Source organism: Neophocaena asiaeorientalis, unplaced genomic scaffold, assembly GCF_003031525.2.
Source record: "Neophocaena asiaeorientalis asiaeorientalis breed wild unplaced genomic scaffold, Neophocaena_asiaeorientalis_V1.1 scaffold155, whole genome shotgun sequence".
Classification (NCBI taxonomy): Eukaryota; Metazoa; Chordata; class Mammalia; order Artiodactyla; family Phocoenidae; genus Neophocaena; species Neophocaena asiaeorientalis.
Genome location: NW_020173040.1, coordinates 4,490,972 through 4,512,917, shown reverse-complemented (window position 1 = coordinate 4,512,917; position 21,946 = coordinate 4,490,972). Strand labels below are relative to the sequence as shown.

The window sequence follows — 21,946 nt, the reverse complement described above, 5'->3', positions numbered from 1 at the left end:
CTGAATCACTGGGCCTTACAAGGTTGCTTTTTTTTTTTTGCGGTACGCGGGCCTCTCACTGTTGTGGCCTCTCCCGTTGTGGAGCACAGGCTCCGGACGCACAGGCTCAGCGGCCATGGCCTACGGGCCCAGCCGCTCCGCGGCATGTGGGATCTTCCCGGACCGGGGCATGAACCCGTGTCCCCTGCATCGGCAGGTGGACCCTCAACCACTGCGCCAGCAGGGAAGCCCAAGGTTGCTTTTTAATATACATTTCAAACGCAGTTTTTAGAGAGTAAATAAATGCTTTGATTTCTTTATTAAAACAAAGAAACTAGGTATTATTGTTTTGTGAAGTCAGGTAAGATTTTCTCCAGAAACTACAGTTGGGTCTTTTAAACTCAATGACCTGGAATTTGGCTGAAAAGTGTGAAGAACTTGTTTCTTCCTGAATAAACTCCAGACAGCTCAGCTGGAGTCACAGCTTCTCAAACGTGAACGCTGGGCCTCACCCCGAGCTTCTCAATCTGTAGATCTGGAGTAGAGCATAGGGATTGCATTTCCAACAAGTTTGTAGGTGCAGCTGCTACTGAAGGTCCCAGAGCACACGGAAATGAGAGGCTTGAGATAACCGCAGGGGACTGCCTGTATTGGAGGCTCGGCCACGGACCTACCTGAAATACTTCAGGAAGCATTGTAATAGTTCTAGGTTGTCTGTGCTTTCCTTGCATTTTAGGCCACAGTTGCAAACTTTTGGTGACCGTTTATCGTAAGCACTAAGAGATAAAGGTGCCCTTTTGTATTTATTTAATCTTTGCATAATTTTGTTACACTGCATTCAATGGAATTCTTTTCACCTGTAATCTTTGGTTAAGAGTTTTCATACCCACTCACAGAATGTGTTCAAAAGTTGTTTGAAGAAAATCACAACATGGTTTTATATTTTTGTCTGTTAGTCACTGCATGGATCAGATCAGATGCCTTTAACAGAATAAACAGGAGGGAAGAAAGTCCCCTCTTTTGCTGGTGTCCTTCTAAGCCCCTGCAAGCCCTGTTTCTCCTTTTCCACAATGTGCCCAAGGTTGACTCTTTCCCATCTTAGCAGTCTCATTGATCCTGGTCAAAATAGCCCCAGCCTGATCAATCTTTAAGGCCTCCAGAACATGGACTCTAGCGGTCCTCGGAAACACTGACCAGGGAATGGGACCTGCCTCTTGTAGGTGTTGGAGAATCAAATGAGAGCTCACGTAAAGCATCTAGCACAGAGCCCAGCACAGCCCAAGTGCTCATAAGAGCTAGACATTAGTACAACAGGAAAGCTTCACTATGATGCACCCTGTGAGAAACTGAATTCAAATCTAACGTGGAGGGAGCACTTCTCAACTCAGTCTGTGAGGCCAGCATTACTCTAATACCGAAATCAGAAAAAGACATTATGAGGAAAGAACACTACAGACCCATATTACTTGTGATCATAGATGCAAAATATTATAAAATCGAATCCAGAAATATATAAAAAGGATAATACATCATGACCAAGTGGAATTTATCCCAGGAATGCAAGGTTGGTTCAACATTGAAAATTAATCAAATATGTTTTACTGTATGTTCTTACAATATTAAGTAAGAAGAACCAATGATCCTATCAACGGATGCCAATCTGAGGTGACTGGCTTCTCTCCACCCCCTGGCCCCTGTTCTCCATCGGGAGCAGGTCGGAATTCTTTCCTTCCCCCGGGGCCCAGGGTGGGGCAGGAAGAGCTAGAAAACGACTGCCTTCTAATCATTCACCCCTCACTATAGGATCCACTGGGTACCTAAGAGTATAAGCTTCACTGTCTTAACCTCTGTGCTTTTTGTGAGCACAAAGAACGGCTGAAATTTTTTTTCATTAACTGTATAGCAACCCTGCACAGCACTTTGCGTGACTGAATATTTTGGACTACACTCACCACGTTAAGATGGTGTTTTGTGGGGCCGGCTTGGTGCCAGGCTCTCTGTAAGCACTTGGCCTACATAATTTCCAATCCTCAGAGACGCCCCATGAGGCTGGCACCAGAGATCAGAGAGGTGACGGGGTGTGCTCAGGGTTCGGGTGGGCTGTGATTTTAACCCAGTTCTGTTTTATGTGAAGGCCTGTGCTTCCCCCCTGCTGCCCTGTTAACTAATAGGCTGGAATCCTCACCGACCCCCATCCTCCTTACCCCCCTGCCTGCTCATCACAGCCCAGGTCTCAGCACGTACTCCTGCCCGCGCCTGCACTGTCGAGAACTTTCGATCGTATGTGAGCCCAGCCTTCCCTCTTACCGTGTAGGTGCTGTGGAGGCCGGATCTGGGACATGAACCGTCCAGGTCTCCCTGCCTCGGACCACAGCACAGAGTCTGTATGTGTCACAGGTCAAGGGCGGAGGCTGCCAGCCCACTCACTAGAAGGCATTTCTGCACATAGCTTTCCCCTGGATTTGCATTTAGGCTGAAATGTACAGCCACGTTAGACACCTGATGCCAATTTGGTGATTTCATTTGCTGGAGTTCTTTAAAAGAAGTCCTTGAGAAGAGAGAGGCCTCTCTCCAGGTTGGCAGATTCACGGAGGATGCTGCAGAGCTGGGGAGGGGCTTAACTGTGTGCTTCTTGAACGCTGCGGGGGGAATCTTTGAAGTAAACATGTGCACCAGGTTATGTTTAACCGAAACAATGAGCATATACTCTTGGGCTATTTCCCTTTAATAAAAACCATGCCCAGCAACGTGTGCTGGGAGCCAGAGGCATTGCCCCGTGATGAGAGGCATCCCGCCCGGGGGACAGATGGTTCCTATCTTGATGCCCGCTCTGATTGATTGGCAGTGGTTGCCTGGAGTCCTGGGTGGAGAAGAAAGATAAGGCACAGTGGGGGCGTGTGCTGCCATCAATTCGTCTTGTCTGCATGGCCTGGGGAGTGAGGAGGGACAGGCACAGCGTGAGGCTGGAGTGAAGAGGCCTGGTTCTGCCCTCCACGGGCCAAGCCCTGTGTACCTAGGACCAGCCTTGGGCAAGTCACACTCCTTTCTGGGCTCAAGAAGGGAACCAGGCAAAATGAGCACTTCTCGAAGCAGACAAGTCACTTCCTCTCCCTAGAATTCTTCCCACCCTACTGTCGTTCCTATTTTCCTCATGACAGCGGTCTCCTACTCTTTTTTCATGTCTTTCCTTGGATGTCCCTGACCACCCCCGTGCCCCTTGTCACCGTTAGCTTATATGTTCCCTTGTTGTGTGCTTCCAGGGTCCCCATGCTGCCCCTTTTGTAGCATTCATTGCATTTAAATAATGATTTCTTCTGTGTATAGATTCCCTGCTGGACTGTTAAGTGTGCAGGGCCATAGAATATAGTTGCTCCGGCTGTGTACTGCACAACTCAGGGACAACATTCACATAGACTAGGGATCAGCAAACTTCTTCTGTCAAGGGTCAGATAGTAAATATTTTAGGCCTTGTGGGCCAGAGGGTCTCTGTCAAAACTAGGTGGTCTTAGGCAATCCTAAATGAATGGGTGTTGCTGTGTTCCAATAAACCTTGACTTATGGACACTAAAATGTGAATTTCATCTAATTTCTACTTATCGTAAAATATTCTTTGGATTTTTTTTCAACCGTTTAACATTATAAAAAGTCCTTCTAAGCTTACAGGCTGTACAGAAACAGAAAGTGGGCCAGTATTCTATATGGCAAGATTCCATGTCGTAAAGACGTCATTTCAGCCAAATCATGCTATACTGTAATTCCAATCGAAGTACAGCCTAGCAGAGTGATTTTAATGTTCAACTAAAGGAGTAAAATGCATGTAAATAGATCATAATGTTCTGAAAAAAACAATGAAACATTTCCTACGTTAATTAAAATGTATTATAGGCCTGTAAATATATTAAAAGTAATGAAAACAGCGCGAGACTATGGCCAGAACAGGCCAATAGTCCATCAGAATAAAATACAAAGTCCAGAAACAGACGTAGGCATGTATGAGAATTTAGTAACAAAAAAGGCAGCTTAGCAAAGCAGTGAAAGCACCTGCAGTATCTGATAAATAAAATGGGGCGATTGGCTACAAACTGAAAGAAAGACTAACGTTTACATCCCTTACTCACATCCTACACCAAAGTAAACTCTAGGTAAGTATTTATGTGTAAAAATGAAATAGTAAAATAAAATAGAGGTGAGTGTGCATGCAGTCTAAGAGTGGGAAAAAACATGACGCCTGAAGCAAAAACACAGAAAGAAAATCTCACAGGGCAAAACGGAAAACCTTCAAAACACACCAAACACAAATAGTTGGGCAAATAGCCGAGCAAAAAACATATCTGCAATGTATATGTTAAGATCATACGCTTAATATGGAGAGTTATTTTAAATTAATAAAAGTGAAAATAGTAAATGGACATGACTTGGCAGTTCCCCAAAGAAGAAATTCAAATGGCCAATACAAAGGAAAGATGTTCAACCAACCCACTCGCAATGATTTTGTAGAGCAAATCGAATCCAAATGAGATCATTTTTTTCTTATCAGATAGGTAACAATGGTAGTTTCTGAGTAGTAGGATGACAAGTGAAATCCTCACGGTTTATAATGCTTTAAAAACGGAGGCTTCATCTATTATGTTTTTATAGTCCCAGCTTATGATGTTCCTAACGTGCTACAAGTCCATGCCCTGAATCCTGCACAGTGCATCCTGCAGCCGTCTGTGGGAGCCGCCCGGGAATGGGGCCCTGAGTCTTGCTGTGGCGGTGCTCGGGGGCATCCAGAGCCTCTCAGCTCCCCAGGAACCCCTGAAAGTCCTCCTACCTCCACCCTGCCCCACATCAGGGCCCACGTTCTCCCTTCTGTGCACGTTCACGCACCCCTGGACTGGCCTCTTTTGAATTTTTCTAAGGGTCTTCCCACGTGGACGACTAAAGTTCTTCACATTGGTTCAGTACATGTTTATCTATTCAGTAACTAGTTCAGGGGCCACAGACAGGAAGAAAGCAGCCCTGTCAAGGGTGAATCTGTCACAGACTTGTTACCTGAAAACTGCAAATGACTTCAGCCATCAGGCGGGGCCCCTAGTCCAGAAATCACGGTGTCACCACACCTGGGCGGGCCTGTTCTTTTGAGACTTTAGGGAGATGACAGTTAATTCACGGTAATGAGAGGAGCCACTCTCAGGAATGAGAACTCGGGAGTGTTTCTGCTACTTAGATACTTGTTAAAGGCCCTACCGGTTCCAGCCCTTCTGCACATCCTGCGGGTGCGATGGAGTTACAGGCTGTGCTCTTCAGCCGTAGGTGCCGTGTTCTGTTCTCTCTCCCCACCACCACCTCTCACCTCCCTCACCCCTTTCTCTCTTGCAGCCCTCCCTTCTATTCTTTTTCACATCCTTTTTCTCCCCACCCACCCTGTTTTCTCTGCAGAGTGGGGTGCTCAGGGCATTTCAAACTCCTCTGGGGTCAGGGAGCCCCGTGCCTCCCAGGCCCACCGTGAACATGAGGTCCCAGGCCCCCATTGGCTTCCTGTGTCTCACAGCTCAGGGGCGTCTCTGCGCCCACCCAGCTCCTTCCACTCCCTGCCCTTGTCCTGAGAGTGTGAGACCCCAGAATGGGGGTTTGCCTTCAGGACACAAACTCCTGGGAGAGGGGACAGTACCCAATGACAGAGCCAGTGGGGACTTGAGGGGGCCAGGGAAGCCGGCAGCCGCAGTGCCCCCTCCTCGGCCGACTTCACGGGCATTTGACTGCATGCTTAGAAAAACCGTGCTTAATTTGAGGCTCTGCTGTCACCATCCTGAAATTCCTAATCATTGGTTAACAAGGGGCCGGCGTGTTTGTTTTGCGTTAGGCCCCGTAGACTGTAGGGTCCATCCCACTGGTGGGGTTTCTCGTGGGGTCTCACCTGAGAAGGTTTGCTGCTATAGTCCCACAGGCAGTGACAGCCCCTGCCCTCTCCCCTGGGGCCCCTCAGCTCTACTGAACTTTCGGGGAGGGGACGCCTGGAAGGAGAGGAACTCCTAGCTGGAGCTTACCCTGTGCTTTCTCTTCCAGCGAGACCATCATGTTTTTGCACCAGATCTTTTACCAAGGCCTGAAGGCCCGCATCTCCAGCTGGCCCACTCTGGTCCTCGGTGAGTAGCAGCCCTGGCAGAGGTCTCCTGCCCCTCCGCCCCCATCCCCACCTGAGAAGTCCCTGTGCAGGGGCCACACCTCCTGGCTGGTGGCACTTTTGTCCTTCCCGAATGTAACAGAGTGGCCCCTTAAAAACTCACAGAATCCCTCAGAGGGAGCAGAAGAGGAAAGAGAAGTTGGCAAAAGCTACATTTCTAGGAGGAAGTGATATATTTTTAGTTTCTTATCTGCTTTTCCCTTTTAAAAATAATATATAGGTACCCATCTGAGAAAATCTGAGAATCCAGAAAAGTAGGAAACATTTAAAAATATCAACGTTTCTGCTTCCCAAAGATAACTACTGTAAACACTCCGGTGTGTTTCCTTCCAATTTTTTTCCTATGCATAGATCTTGGGGTTGTTTTTTTTTTTTTTCCATTTTACATAATTGCAAACATACTGAATATAGAATTTGAATCTTGCTGTGGGTTTTTCTTTTTTTTTTACTTAACATAATTGCATAAGTATTTTCTCAAGCTGAAAGTATGCTTTTTGATGGCTGTATAATGTTCCAGTGCCCCATGAATCTGCCACCATCTATGTAGCCATCTCCCTTCGTCGACTCTTAAAGTTGTTCTACCTTTTTGCTACTAAAAATAATCATCCCTGCATGTGAACTTGTCTCCATATTAGAGAGCATTCCCCTGAGACAGGTGCCCAGAAGTAGAATTACTGAAGCAATGGGGATGGACTCCCCGCCGTGTACACATCGTCACCTTGCTCTCCAAGCCCTCACTCCTGTGAGTGATGTACAGGAGTGCGTCCCACATCCCGCCCCTCCCACACTGGGTACCATCTTCCTTTCGCTTAATTCAATAGGAAAAGGCGAGTGTTGGTGTCATATCCACTCTGGGGCCGAGGGAACAGGCTCAGGGAGGTGAAAGGACAGCTGTGGCTGAAAAGGCTCCTCTGCCCACGGGCCAGGAGACTTCCAGGGGGAGTGGCACCATTTTTTTTTTCTCCAAGGTCAAAATAAGAAGCAGCCCTAGAAAGACACAGGCTGCACTTTCTGTAGTCATACAGCTAAAGAGGTTGTCCACTGGGTAGTTGGATGCCCTACATAAGAGCTCCCACTTAGAGTTTGTTCTAAGGAATGCTTGTCTTTCTTTTTTATTAATTTTATTTTATTGAAGTATGGTTGATTTACAATGTTGTGTTAATCTCTACTGTATAGCAAAGTGATTCAGTTATACACATATATACATTCTTTTTTTAATATTCTTTTCCATTACGGTTTATCATAGGATACTGACTATAGTTCTCTGCGCTATACAGTAGGACCTTGTTGTTTATCCGTTCTATATACAAAAGCTTACATCTGCTGACCCCAACCTCTCCTTCATCCCTCCCCCACCTCCCCTCCCCCTTGGCAACCAGAATTCTGTTCTCTGTGTCTGTGAGTCTGTTTCTGTTTCGTAGATAAGTTCATTTGTGTCGTCTTTTAGATTCCACATATAAGTGATATCATATGGTATTTGTCTACTCTTTCTGACTTACTTCACTTTGTATGATCATTTCTAGTTGCACTGTCTTTCTTTTTAATGGGGTTAGTAAGCAGAGGTTTTAGAGGGTCCATCCCATCCCATCAAGTGTTGAAAGGCAGGTTTGGGCTTTGGGGAGCTAGAAGGACAGGATGTTAGATACCCAGGAGGTTGAGACAGACGGGGGGTTGAGCAGGGGGTCCACCTCACTGAGCCAGGGGCTGCAGAGCTGGGGAGGTCTGGAAGGACAGGGACAGAGGGACAAAGGGGACAACAGGTGAAGGGACAGAGACTCAGGAAAGCATATCATGGGGTGGAAAGTGCTGGAATGGGGGAGTTGGAAAGCCTGGTTCCAGGCCAGGTCCTGACTCACCTCGTGACCTCTGACAGGTCACAGTCACAGGTGGGACACTCTGGGAGGGGGGCCCCTGGGGACCCCTCAGCATAACAGCCTGGCAGAGCCAGGGCACTGGGGGGAGTGGACTACAAAGCATTTACAACAGGGGCCTCAGCCAACCCCAGGGAAGCTTGGGAACTGAGGTGGCCCTTCAGGGACGTCCTCCATCGAGGCAGGGGCCGGCCTTCACACCCTGACCTGGACCTGTCATTGGGCTCCACCTTGTGCAAGGCAGCTTCCTTCAGCTGAGAGCAGTTCCCAGCAAGGACGAACCCAGCTGAGAGCCACCCGCACTGGTGGCAGCTGGGGAGCAAGTGCCTGGGTCCACAAGGGGTTCTGGGGGACACACCGCAGCACCCTCTATACCTCCTTTCTCTGACTTCCGGTACACAGGTGTCAGACTAGACAGGGCTCTATCTCAAAAACCTGTGAATCTGCTGTGGTCTCAATGCCTGGGGCCACCCTGTCTGGCCTAGGAAAGGGCAGTGGTGCCAGAGTCATCTCCGATGACTCCGATGGGTCTTTGAGCCGCGCCCCGACCTCCCCGGGTGGGGCTGGGGGAGCCGAGGGCGCCCCCGCTGCCCGCTGAGTCCCGCCTCCTTCCAGCCGACCTGTTCGACATCCTGCTGCCCATGCTCAACATCTACCAGGAGTTCGTCCGCAACCACCAGTACAGCCTGCAGATCCTGGCGCACTGCAAGCAGAACCGCGACTTCGACAAGCTGCTGAAGCACTACGAGGCCAAGCCCGACTGCGAGGAGAGGACGCTGGAGACCTTCCTCACCTACCCCATGTTCCAGGTGGGCCCACCCCGTCTGCCAGGGCGCATGCGCCGGGAGGGCTGCGGCTGACTGGCGGCCGGGGCGCAGAGTGCCGAGGGCCACGGCCGTGCAAACCCCCGGTGGCCTGGAGAACGAACGGGGTTAGGACCCTCCGCCGACCCTGGCTGGGGGAGGCCGTGCGGAAAGTGAGGGGCAGCTCCTGGTCCTGAGTCCATCTCCAGGTCCTGCCTTCTGCGGGGCAGAACCTCAAGCTCTGGGCTCTCGTCCCAGACAAGACCCTGGAAGAGCCTCCAGGTTCAGAGAGTCCGGGATCAGAAGTGCAGTGGATGTCCTTCCTGAACCCCGCTCATGGGGGTCCCCTTCTCTGCCCACCCTTCCCCCCCATCTGTCTACCCTGCTCTGTCTCTCTGTCTCTCTCTTGCTTCATCGCTGTATCTCTCTCCCTGCCTCTGTCTCTCCGGCCCTCTGGCCCTGTCCCCACCTCTCCCCACTGCAGATCCCCAGGTACATCCTGACGCTGCACGAGCTCCTGGCCCACACCCCTCATGAGCACGTGGAGCGCAACAGCCTGGACTACGCCAAGTCCAAACTGGAGGAGCTGTCCAGGTGAGCCCCGCTGGGGTCCCACACCGGTGGGCAGGCCCAGGCTGAGGGTGCCCCCACCCGGGGTTTGCCAAGCCCCAGATGGGAAAAGCTCGTGCTCCGGTTAGGATTCCGAGGTGGGGGCACCCACAGCTTGTCCCACCTGGAAGCCAGGTCCCCAGGAGCAGTCTGAGGGGTTTACAGCTCCAGCCCAGGTGGGCACCCAGTGAGGTGGGATGGAGGGTACGCTGTCCCTGGCACAGATGGGGTCCGAGGAAGGGCCCTGGGCACTTAGTGGGCCCATCTTCCAGCTCAGGGATCTGCCCAGGACTCGCAGGCACTCTCTGCCCATTTCCTCGGTTCTCCAGTGTCCATGTGTCAAAACCGGTGGCTTTAGGAGCCCCAGGCGTCCTGGGTGTCGGGCTTTCATGTGCCTCAGGCTCCGTTCAGCAGCAGGCAGTGTCCGTGGGGGGACAGGCCATGATTGGGCCACCGTCAGAGGCCGCAGCCCCCCCTAGTCAAGGCCCTCCCCTGTCCTCCCTCACTCCCCGAAGCCCAAGGAATTCCTCGCTGCACGGGCAGGAGCTAAAGGACTGGAGGGAGGCACAGCCCCCGGCAACAGGGGACACGACCACACCAGGGGGTGGCCGTGGAGGTGAGGACTCTGGAGTTTTCTGAAGGTGGAACCTCCAAGAGTTTCTGATGGATGAGAGGTGAGGAGAGAGAGAGAAAATGAGAGTCGAGGGTGATTCCAGAGTTTTCTGCCGAGCAGCCAGAAGGATTCATTGCCGTTGTGCAAGATGGAGAAGGAGCCAGAGGGGCAGGTTTGGAGGGGGGAGTCTTCCTCGCCGCGTTGGAGTTTTACTTGGGGGTGTCTTGGACCTGAGATGGACAACAGCGGTGGAAATGACAAAAAGGGAGTCGGTGTTTGAGTCTGGAGTTCAGGGAGCCAAGATATACCAGATCGTCAGCTCGGAGATGGTATTTAGAGTCACAAGGCTGGTGAGATCACCAAGGGAGTGAGTTTAGGTGGGCATGAGGTATGAACCAAGGGCTGAGCCTGGGGCCTCCACCGGTGCAGGCCAAGAGGTAAGGAGGGGCCTTGTGGTCAGAGATAGGTGGCCAGGAGCTGCAAAGGAGGATGGGTCTGCAGGGTGTGGGGTTCAGCCCTCAGCCCTGCCCGGGGCCCTGCCGGCCATTCAGAGCCCTAAAAGGCTGCCCAAGTCCAACGAGTGGCAGCCGGTGAGGCCATGGCTCCCGGCTGGACAGAGGGAGGACCAGGCTGGACCAGGGCAGGGCACAGGCCTCAGAGCGGAGGATTAGGGAGGAGATGTAATCAGGGCGTGATTGCAGACAAACAAATCCATCAGGGGGCGTGGACCCCAGTTCTCTCATGCCCCAGGGTGCCAGATCCTGCGTACTCTTCCCCAAGCAGAAGACTTGGGACCCCCTTGAGGCTGTGAGTTCCTCGACACAGCGGGATGCCCTGTCCCAGTGCAGGCAGGTGTGCAGGCAGCTCCCCAGTCCCCTCCCCCCTCCCCCCGGGTCCTGGGTGTGCAGCCGGCTTTTCTTTTGTCCCCCTGATCACCTGCACCTGGCCCTGAACCCAGCCCGAGCAGCACAGAAAAGCGTTTTCCCATCACGTGACAACAGCCCTTTCTTCCTCCTGCGCCCTCCCCTGGGCCCTGAGGAAAGCTCCAGCCCTGACAGGAAGCCAGCAACCAAGCCCTCCCTGGCAGTGCTCAGAACCCTGCAGCCCTCTCCCCTCGGGACTGGCTGTCTCCTACCTCTGGCCTTTGTCCCACTTTGTCTCCAGAGCCCCTAACTCCTGGGCTCACTGATAACCCAGGTCCTCACTTCCGGTTCCCCCAGGAGCCTCAGGCCCCGGAACCCCGGGCTGCCTTCCTGGAGCCCCGCCCAGCACCCCCAGCTGCGTGTGCAGTGGCGGCCCCTCCAGCACAAATCCCAGCCTGGGGCCACTGACCCTGAGCAGCTGAAGTTTATCCATGTCTAACAGCAAAACTAGTTTGGCTACCTTGGAATCACCCCCTTATTTTTTAGCAAATCTAGCCTCAGCAAAGTCCCCACCCTCATCAAGAGAGAGGGTCCTGATTGCCTTGGGCTACTTCCAAAAATGAATCCCTATCCATGGAACTGCAGATGCCCTGAAAGGTGCCTCCCTGTCCCATGTCTTTTCCAGAAGAAGGCTAAGGCCTGGGCTTCTGAGAAGAGCATCGCTGGGGCCCGGATGGGAGGAGGGGCATGTGGGTGGAGAACCGTGGCTCCTAAGGCAGAGACCGCATCTCGATGCCCCAGTCTGATACCCAGAAGAAATAACGAGTTGCAGTATACCACCTATTTTTTTTTTCTTTACAATACCATTTTTGCAGCCCTGATAATGGCAATGATCACCACCCTTTATTCCAGCACCTGTCATGTGCCAGGCATGAGGTCAGCCCGTGAAATGCATTATTTTCCATCCTCACCCAACAACAGTCTACAGATGGGAAAGTAAGGATTAGAAGGGTTGAGTAATTCGTTCAGGATCGTGTTGATTCCACTAATCACAACTCCAGCTCCACCAGTGTCATCTCTCATTGTTGGAGGGTTTAAACTGGATAATGACTGTGAGAGAACTCTGTAAGCCACACACACATTAATCAGCTCTCTTAGTGGTCTTAATTGTGGAATTTCATGCATCAGCAGACAAATAGGAGGCTTTGTGCTTTCCTTAGAGTAGGTGGGGTACTTTTTCCAGACCCCCTCCAAAAAATAAAAAGGATTCACTACTTTCCCAAGGCTCCTGGAGACCCATCCAGGGTCCTAGCAAAGTTGGCAGTTCACACCTACCTTTTCCCACCAACGCTCTTTAAAATAAAAACAAAAACAGTTAAACAGTGCCGCCTCCTGGAGAGGAGGGGTGTTGCAGCAGTCAGAACAAGGACAAAAAGTTGTCTGTATTCTCAGATGAAGGGGCAAGCCGCGTCCTGCTTAACTTCCTGGTCGTGCCAGAGCCTATAGAGGTAAACTGAAGTCAGTCTTCCCCTGAGCCAGCTGGATTGCCAGGTGCTCCAAAAATAAGCCATTCCAGAACCCAAACATTAAGGAAACAACCCTTTAAAGAGTGTGTAGGGGGAAGAAACAGCAAGTACTAATTGTCCTGAGGCAGGAATGAGCTTGGTTTGTACTTTGGATGGAAATAAGGCCAATAGTGGGATGAGGGGCAGGGTAATGAACAAAGGTTGTCCCCTCTACTCCCATCTTCCTCCAGTTCTGCTGTCTCTCTTCCATGTGGTTCAGACTTTTTTTTTTTTTTTTTTTTTTTTTTTTTTTGTGGTACGCGGGCCTCTCACTGTTGCGGCCTCTCCCGTTGTGGAGCACGGGCTCCGGACGTGCAGGCTCAGCGGCCACGGCCCACGGGCCCAGCCGCTCCGCGGCATGCGGGATCTTCCCGGACCGGGGCACGAACCCGTGTCCCCCTGCATCGGCAGGCAGACTCTCAACCACTGCACCACCAGGGAAGCCCCAGACTTTTTTTTTTTAAGTTTATTTCAGCTTCACAATCATTATTAGTAATCACGTGCCAATTTTTAAAAGTTTTTATTTTATTTATTTATTTAGTTGGTTGGGTCTTAGCTGCAGCACGCATGTGGGATCTAGTTTCCCAACTAGGGATCGAACCCGGGACCCTCTGCATTGGGAGCGTGGAGTCTTAACCACTGCGCCACCAGGGAAGTCCCCGGTTCACACTTTTTAAGATCAGACAGACCTGCTTCTCAGCCTCCTTGGGCTGTCAGAGGATAAAATGAGATCACGCCTGTGAAGCGCACACACACGGCGGGTACTCGAGAGATGCGCGCTCTCTCCCCTTTCACGACAACAGGTTCCACCTGAGAATCCAGGCTTTCTTCCGAGGTCCAGCCAGAGACCCAGCATTCCCTCCACCCTGGGAGGTGAGGGCGGCCTGTCTCTGATTGTCATTTCCTGTCCCCACAGGATAATGCACGACGAAGTAAGTGAAACAGAGAACATCCGGAAAAACCTGGCCATTGAGCGCATGATCATTGAAGGCTGTGAAATCCTCCTGGACACCAGCCAGACCTTTGTGAGGCAAGGTATGGCCTGTGCGCCCTGCCTCTCCCACCCCCCACCAAGCTGGCCCCAGCAGCGAGAGGCACGAGGCACTCAGGACACCACCAGTTGGTTGGGCTGCTGCCTGCCAAAACCTGCAAGCGTGATTGCAGAGTATTCCGGGCCCGCCGGGGGAATGCGACAGCTACATGTACATGTCGGTATCTATAGATATCGATGCTGGTATTATTGGTTTTCACAGTTTCCTTCTCTCCAGATGTAAACATAATTCTTCCCAGATGGTCTTGGTTTGTCTATTGTAAATCATAGTAAAACATTGACATGTCCTTTTGGGGAGAGAGTAGGGGGCGGAGGATGAGGACAGATTCCAACTGGCCCCGTGGATCACAAGAATTTTCAGGGTCCGAGATGGAGTTGGCGTGCGTCAGTCCCTCTGTCCTTTGCTCAGCATCCCTCGCCTCTTGGGGGAGGCCGTGGTCCCAGTGGTCCTGGGTAGGGTTCCCTTCACCCTTGGGCCTCAGCTGACCTTGGGGACAGTTTTGAGGGTCACAGCCCTATTGAGAGGGGCAGGAGAGACTCTCTGTGGCCCAGGGGACTGACTTCCAACTCGGGGATGTCAGAGCTGCGATGCCTTGAAGGTTCAGATTCCATGTCCTATGGGAAACTCAGCTTGTGCTCGCGTGCGCTAGAGGTGACTCCACCTCGGGATGGACCTCCCGCCTTCCTTCCATCGAGTTGGGGTTCTCTGACTAGATGAAGAGCTTCCTAGCACCTCCTGCTGGCCTGTGCAGCGGCCTCTGCCCCCCGCTGCCCTTGGCCTGAGTATCCTCAATGTGGAGTTTGTTCTGAGCCCCTGTGTCCTTCCCACAGGCCCACCCTGGGACCTGCTGAGCCCAGAGCCAGCCTAGCCTGACTCCCAGCTCCCCCTGAGCTGTGCTATGCCCAAGCTGGAGGTGGCCGGAAGAATGACCTATCTTGGGGTCAGCAGTGTCCCCAGAGACCAGGAATCTGCTCCATCGCCCTGAGCCAAAGCAGTTCTTCCCCTCCTGAGGGGTGGGGAAGATCAGACAGGGGAACCCAGCAAGCCCTTTCTCATTTATTCAGTCGTGCTGCCACCACCAAGGACACCTGCCCTATTCATGCCAGGCCAACTCAGGTCTCCAGAGACGCCCAGAGAATAGACTCTGCCCCGCCCTCCAGAACTGACTGTGCAGGGGAGAGGGAGTCAGGATACAGGAAAGGGTTCTGTGCAGTGATGAGCGTGGGCAGGAGGCAGATGGCGGCCCAGAGCAGGGCTGGGGAGAGTCAGGGAGGGCTTCCCGAGGAGGCGGCATTGGGCCCTGCAGCAGACCGTGCTGTGACCAATCGGCCGTGTCTGCGGTGGCTGCATGTGACAGCAGGTGCCCAGTGGATCTTGTTAATCCCTCTGGGCCAGAGCCAGCTCCCCGCTTGTTCCACCTCCTGCCACCCCCAGACGTCAGCCCAGCCCTGCATTCTCACCTCATGGGCCACGTCCTTTGGGGTGCCTTTGCTTTCCAAGGCTCTGGCCCCGGCTGGGAGGTCAAAGGTCCTGCATGGAGCTTCTCTCATCATTCTCCACCCCCCAAACCCCACCACCCAGCCCTGAGGAGGGGCTGGAGGGAGGGTCCAAGGTGCATGTTTGCTACCAAGAACTAGGACTGCCTTGTCCCACTGCCCTGGCTGCTGGCATCGCAACCCCACCTGCAGCCTCAAAGCCAGGTCAGAGGCAGAGGGTCATTCCGGTGGATGCACTCAGGCTCTCTCTCCTCCATCCGCAGGCTCCCTCATCCAGGTGCCCATGTCTGAAAAGGGCAAGATCACCAGGGGGCGCCTGGGCTCTCTGTCCCTAAAGAAAGAGGGCGAGCGACAGTGCTTCCTGTTTTCTAAGCATCTGATCATCTGTACCAGAGGCTCTGGTGGGAAGCTTCACCTGACCAAGGTAGGGACGGCGGGAGCGAAGCTGCTGGGGCTGGAGGTCAGACACCGCCTTTACCCTAGGGGTCCCGACTGACCCTGACCGCGGGGCCCCGGGTGGACCAGGGTGTCAGAGAGGCGTCAGTGTGCACGCCTGCGCCCCCGTCTGACTGGCGGCTTGGAATGAGAAGGCCACTGACGGATTTTCTACTGGAGAAATCGTGGGAAGTGGGAAAGCGAGCACGAAGACCCCTCAAGGAGCCCCCAGAGTTGGGGGCTGGGGCGGAGGAGCCAGGGGGGTCCAGACAAGACCTTCAAAGGCCCGTGCACGTGTATCTGAGGGGCCGGGGAGGATGGTGGCACCTGGCTGAGGGCAGAGCAGCAGCCAGAGCCTTTGTCTCATTTCCAACCAAAAAGAGCTCAGAGGGCTTCCTTGGTGGCGCAGTGGTTGGGAGTCCGCCTGCCGATGCAGGGGACACGGGTTCGTGCCCCAGTCCGGGAGGATCCCACATGCCGCGGAGCGGCTGGGCCCGTGAGCCATGGCCGCTGAGCCTGCGCGTCCGGAGCCTGTGCTCCGCAACGGGAGAGGCCACAACAGTGAGAGGCCCGCGTACCGCAAAGAAAAAAAAAAGAGGTCAGACAGCGCCCCCTCTTGACGCCCTCAGGCACTCACTCCACCAGCACAAGACTCTCCTGCTCCCCGGCACAGCACACGGCTTATCCCGCTGCTGTGAGCTCACGATCCGGTCCCACCTCTGTCTGCTACATATGTGTGACCCTGGAAACGTCCCGCGCCTGTTCACACCTCACTTCCTCATCTGCAAAACAGGGACGACTGTCCTCAGCAGAGGCGTGCACAGATGCAGGCAGGTGCCCGTAAATCTGCTCTGGGAAGTATGAAGCCCTTGCCTCTGTAAGCGACAGTCTCCCCGGCACTGCGTCCATCCCCGTGGAAGCTCGCTTCTGGAGATTTTAAATCTGAACGCGTTGTGGCCTGGAAAGGGCCAGAAGGTGCCCTTAATTAAGCCAGAGCATCAGGGAAACCATTCTTCCAGACCCTGGATGCCTGGCCCGTAACCTCCTGCAGAGCTAATTGATCAAGCAGTGGCCTCGGGGAATATACTGCTGATGTTAACATGTCAACGCATTAGTTGGTCGACTGCACAAGGGGCAATTAATTTACAAACACTGAAGACTCCAGTTTCAACCAAATTATGTATCAAGGAAAGCCTTCATTATTTACTAGCTCTGGAGTTCCTCCTGGGAAGATCTCTGTCCAGGCTGGGGGGACGGTTCCCCCAGCAGGTGGGGGTCAGTAGGGGCAGGTTGAACTGGAGACTTCAAGACGGCTTTTTAGTCTGAAAGCACGTGCTTTTATGTTTGTTAGTTTTATCTTATTTTGGTTTGGGGGGTTGTTTATTTGTTTGTTTGAGTTTTCAAAGTCTCTTAGCATATTGGTAAAGAGCATGGAATCTGAGAGCTACTCAAATTCTAGCCCTGCCACTTACCAGTGGGTGACCTCACCAAGCCTCAGTTTACTTACCTGCAAAATGGGAGTGAACGGCTTCCCTGGTGGCACAGTGCTTAAGAATCCGCCTGCCAATGCAGGGGACACGGGTTTGAGCCCTGGTCTGGGAAGATCCCACATGCCATGGAGCAACTAAACCCGTGCGCCACAACAACTGAGCCTGCGCTCTAGAGCCCGCGAGCCGCAAGTCCTGAGCCTGCATGCCACAGCTACTGAAGCCCACGTGTCGAGAGCCTGTGCTCCACAACATAAGAAGCCACCGCAATGAGAAGCCCGCGCACCGCAACGAAGAGTAGCCCCCGCTCGCCGCAACTAGAGAAAGCCCGTGCACAGCGACGAAGACCCAACATAGCCAAAAATAAAATAAATAAGATAAATAAATAAATTTATTTTTTTTTTAAATGGGAGTGAAAATACCTACTTCATGGGAGTGCTATGAGGCTTAAGTGAGGAAGTGGGTGCAAAACACATGGCCCCATGCCTGGTACGTAGTAAGTGCTCAACAGGTAATAGCCGTTGTCACTCTTACTTATGTAGTATGAACTTGTAATAATAATAATAATAATAGCAAGCCTTTGCATGATGGTTACTATGAGCCAGGCACTAGCCCAAACACATCATGTATATTTAATTCATAGAACAACCCACGGAGGCAGGTAACTGTTACTTTCCCTATTGTATAAATAAGGGAACTGAGGCTTCTAAAAACAGCCAGCAAGTGGCAGAGCAGGGATTTGAACCCAGGCAGTCTGGCTCCAGAGTCTGTGTTCTGAAACCAAAGCTAAAATTCAGACCACTTCTTGTTAAATACTCTGCCATTGGAAATCGAACGCCTTCAGTCCTCCTAAAAGGGACTGCTACAACTCCCCAAGGTCTAAAACTACCGTAAGAATTTTTTGGGACTTAAAGTAAGAGAAGGTTAGAGCTAGATGGGCTTTGGAGATTACCCAGCCCAGTGACATCAGTGGTCAGGTTAAGGCCCAACAAGGCCTGGGGGGCTCCCCCAGGGCCACCAAAGAACCAAACAAGAAGCAGAATGCAGGATTCGGGGGCCCACTCTTGATACTTTCTCCAGGTCCCCCTCTGCCTTCCAGGTGGCAGCCTGCCCTGCAGACATTTTCACGTATAGATTAGCCACCTGGCCAGGTTTCTGTTATTGTCAGCTATTATGTTATTTATCTGTTGCTGTCCCCCAAATGGAGTGCCTTTTTTTTTTTTTTTGGCCACCCCACAAACAGCATGGGGGATCTTAGTTCCCGGACCAGGGATTGAACCCACGCCCCCTGCAGTGGAAGTGTGGAGTCTTAACCACTGGACCACCAGGGAAGTCCCCTGGAGTGGCTTAAAACAAACATTTGTTGTCTCAAACAGTTTCTGCACATTAGGAAGCCAGGACTACCTAGCTGGGTGGACATACGTGGCCCAGGGTTTCTTACGAGGTTGCAGTCAAGGTGGAAGCTGGGGCTGCAGTCATCTGAGGCTCGACTGGGGCCGGGATCCTTTTCCAGCGTGGCTCCCACACATGGCTGTTGGCAGGAGGCCTCGTCCCTCATCTGTAGCCTTCTCCTCATGACACGGCAACTGGCTTCCCACAGAACAAGTGGTCCAAGAAACAACAAGAGAGCAAGCAGGAGGCTGCAGACCCCAAAGCTGAACACCGTCACTCCTGCTTTATTCTCTTAATGAGAAGCAAGTCACTAAGTCCAGTTAACACTCAAGAGGAAGGGAAGTAGCCGTCACCTTTTGAAAGACGGGGTATCAGAGAATTCGTGGACGTGCTTTACAACCAGTACAGTGGTGGTTATGTTCATTTCTTACTACAGGATCAAGGGATCTCACACCTAAAAGATGCTCAGACACTCAAGGATAAGAGGCGTTTTTCCAGATAGTCCTAATAATTAAAAGCCAGCCACTGACCTTGAGCTGGGAACAGGCCCATGAGGCTCTTTCCAGACTCTGTCACTTACCTACCAGGTGACCTTGGGCAAGACGCTTAACTCCCTGATCTCATTTCTTCATCTGTAAAATGGGAACAACAACACCTGAGACAGGAACTAACAATACCTGAGACAGGAACAACAACACCTGAGACAGGAACAACAACACCTGAGACAGGAATAACAACACCTGAGACAGGAACAACAACACCTGAGACAGGAACAACAACACCTGAGACAGGAATAACAACACCTGAGACAGGTCTGTAAGTTGGTCCTGTTTCCCTATTGGTAACATGCAGGGTTTAGCCTAAAATGAGGGAGTTCAAACTTCAGACTTAGGGCTACCAGGTGATGCCTCAGAGCCGCTGTAGGGCAAGAAAAGGCCGTGCAAGCCAGGTTCTAGCCCCTCCACCCCCAGCCCGACCTTGGCCCTCCTTAGGGGAAGGCGTCTCTGAGCAATCCCATTTGAGCCACTTCACTGGGCTTCCTACATGGAGATAAAGTTCTTCAACTTGAAAACCAAAATACCCACTTGGCAGGTAACGTCCACACACATATGTGGGTGCCCACTCCTCACCCTGACGTTCTGGAACTCTAAAACTAGCACATCTCTCGCTTTGATTCAAGGTGGCCCCTGCTCTTTTTCAGAATGGAGTCATATCCCTCATTGACTGCACTTTATTGGAGGAGCCAGAAAGCACGGAGGAAGAAGGTAAGTGTGCAAGTCATGTACAAGCCTGTGTGTGCTCACACAGACGCACACACACTCACCCTGAAAGGTTGGGCCCGGGCATTGGTGTTTTTTCTTTGGAGGAAAGGGAGGATGCAGGACCCGGAGAGGCTGGTCCTGGGTCTTTAGAGAAGGAGCTCTCTGGCCCTGCAGGTGACAGCCTCCTCCCCCTTCCTGGTTCCTTCCAAGCTCCTTGGGTCCCTGGACTCGGTGCCATTGGGTTTGGGGGTCACACTTCTCAGTGAGCACCCCTCCTTCACGCATCCATGTGCTACATGCACAGTGGCTCACTGGGCCACGAGGAAGAGGCTGGGGAGGCGCCGGGCCTATCTCTGTCCTCCAGTGGAAACGGGTGGGGTGTGCAGGGACACACGTGCCCCCACCAGAGGGAGTGCAAGGGAACGGTCCCCCGCAGTGGTGTTGGAGTGACCAGGACGGGAGGCAAGACTTGGGGAGAAGGGAGCATGTGAGTGGGGCCCCAGCAAACCAGAAGGGGCTGGGCGGGGAGCTGGGGGAAGGTGGTGCCCAGGTGCTCGGAAAGCCACTGTGTAGGGGTGTCCGTGGGATCTCTCTCCCCGGGGAATCAGAATTGGGGGATGGGCTTATTACTTTAGGTGAAGGGGTAGGGTCACTACTGTCTCTTGATTGGACCAAAGTTGGTCCTCATCTCCCTCCTTCACTGGCCCCCCAGCAAGGTTCTGGAGGCCCTCCCCTGGGGGTGCACCAGCTGGACTCTCCATCTTTGCCTTTCCCCAAGGTGGGGCTCCTCGAAGCAGGGCTGTGTCTGAAGGACCCCAGATCCCAGTCCCGGCATGGCTTGGGCTCGGGCTCAGGGTTTGCTGGGGGCTGGGGGCGTAGTACACACACACACACACACACACACACACACACACACACACACACACGTGCCACGTGCGCGCGTGCCCTGGTCAGCCGCAGTGGGAGCTGGGCTCTGCACCCTTCGTGACCCTCCACCGGGGGCGGAGCCAAGCGCCCCCTCCAACCCCACCAAGGCAAAAATACACGTGCAGCAATTTACCTGGAGCTCTTACCAGCATGATCTTCAGTCTTGGCCACAGCTGGTCCCGATTCAAGTGGAACTGTCAGTCCCCAAAGCCCTTTTCCCTCCAGGGCCAGGAAAGGGAGAGAGGCGTGGCCCCATGCATCCCCCACTCAACACAGATACCCCACTTATGAGGAGCCAGCATCATCCCATCCTCGAGTCACCACACGGAGCGGGCTCTCCAGTGCCCTCACGTTCTCAAGTGTCAACACTGGAAGGGTCGGGGACCTCAGAGCCGTCACAACCCCACTCTGCTTGTACAGGAGGACGTCTGAAGCCCAGAGCGGGAAGGGTATCACCCCAGGGTCACACAGCCAGCAAGCAGAGACCAGAGCTGTAGCAGACCTTCCACAACATTCCACCCCATTCAGGGGACCCCTGATGAATGTGTCCGTGTTGCAAGGAATCTCTGAACTGTGATCTTAGTCTTTCCAAATAAAGAGTTCAAGGAATCCTTCGGGTTAAGAGCAGTAATAAAAATACCTAGAATTTACTTTGGCTTTGGGGAGCTCTCAACTGAGCTAAATGTCCAGCTGGGTCCATAAAAGCTTAAGATCTAAAGTTCTCCTCCTGGCCCCTGTATCACCTTGGCGTAGCTGGAGGGCCCAGCTGTGAGGCCAGTTCTAGACCTTGCTTAGCCGCTGCCCGGCTGGGGGTCTTATGAAAGTCCTCCCCGGAGACCTCAGCTCCCCATTGGCCTGGTGAGGGTAGAGCCGACTGGTGATTCCGAAAGGCTCTCCCAGCTCGGAATCGGAGCTGTCCCTGTGTGGTTGTAAGCTACTCTGCACTCTAGGTCTTAGTTTCTCCATCTTTGAAGTGGGGATTCCTCACCTTAAGAAAAAAAAAAAAGATGTTCTGAAATTAGCAAGTGGCCTGGTGTCCTACTGCTGCCTTCACCAGTGGGGCGAGGCAGGTATCGTGCAGTCGTTTTCCAACTCAGAAAGGCCCACACTCATTCGGCTAACTCCGTGTTTTGCACCTGGAAGCCAAAGGATCCGGCCAAGACATAGACCACTTGGATTTTAAGATCGGGGTGGAACCAAAGGATTCCCCGCCCTTCACAGTCATCCTCGTGGCCTCATCCAGACAGGAGAAGGCGGCGTGGACCAGTGACATCAGCCAGGTGAGCGGCATCACTTGTCCTTGAAAGCAAGTGGTCCCTTCATGCCTAAGCTGGTGGGGGGCGGGAGGCAGCTACAGGGTTCTAATGGAAAAGACGTGAGTATCTCTACCAGCCAAGGCTGAGCCCAGCTAGCTGTCCAGCTCGCA

General features: G+C 52.7%; 1 protein-coding gene across 3 annotated transcripts in view; it reads left to right on the top strand.

Annotated features, from left to right (window-relative positions):
* Positions 1-21,946, top strand: part of RASGRF1 (Ras protein specific guanine nucleotide releasing factor 1) — a 105,342-nt gene that overhangs the window by 39,030 nt on the left and 44,366 nt on the right. For 2 of the 3 annotated variants that reach the window (XM_024742710.1, XM_024742711.1), the window contains exons 6-12: positions 6,028-6,107; positions 8,632-8,825; positions 9,304-9,413; positions 13,386-13,504; positions 15,281-15,441; positions 19,533-19,596; positions 21,664-21,800. In XM_024742710.1, the coding sequence (XP_024598478.1) occupies positions 6,028-6,107; positions 8,632-8,825; positions 9,304-9,413; positions 13,386-13,504; positions 15,281-15,441; positions 19,533-19,596; positions 21,664-21,800 (865 nt within the window). Of the gene's footprint in view, positions 1-6,027; positions 6,108-8,631; positions 8,826-9,303; positions 9,414-13,385; positions 13,505-15,280; positions 15,442-19,532; positions 19,597-21,663; positions 21,801-21,946 lie in introns of those variants that run through there. The other variant, XM_024742712.1, reaches the window with a different exon arrangement.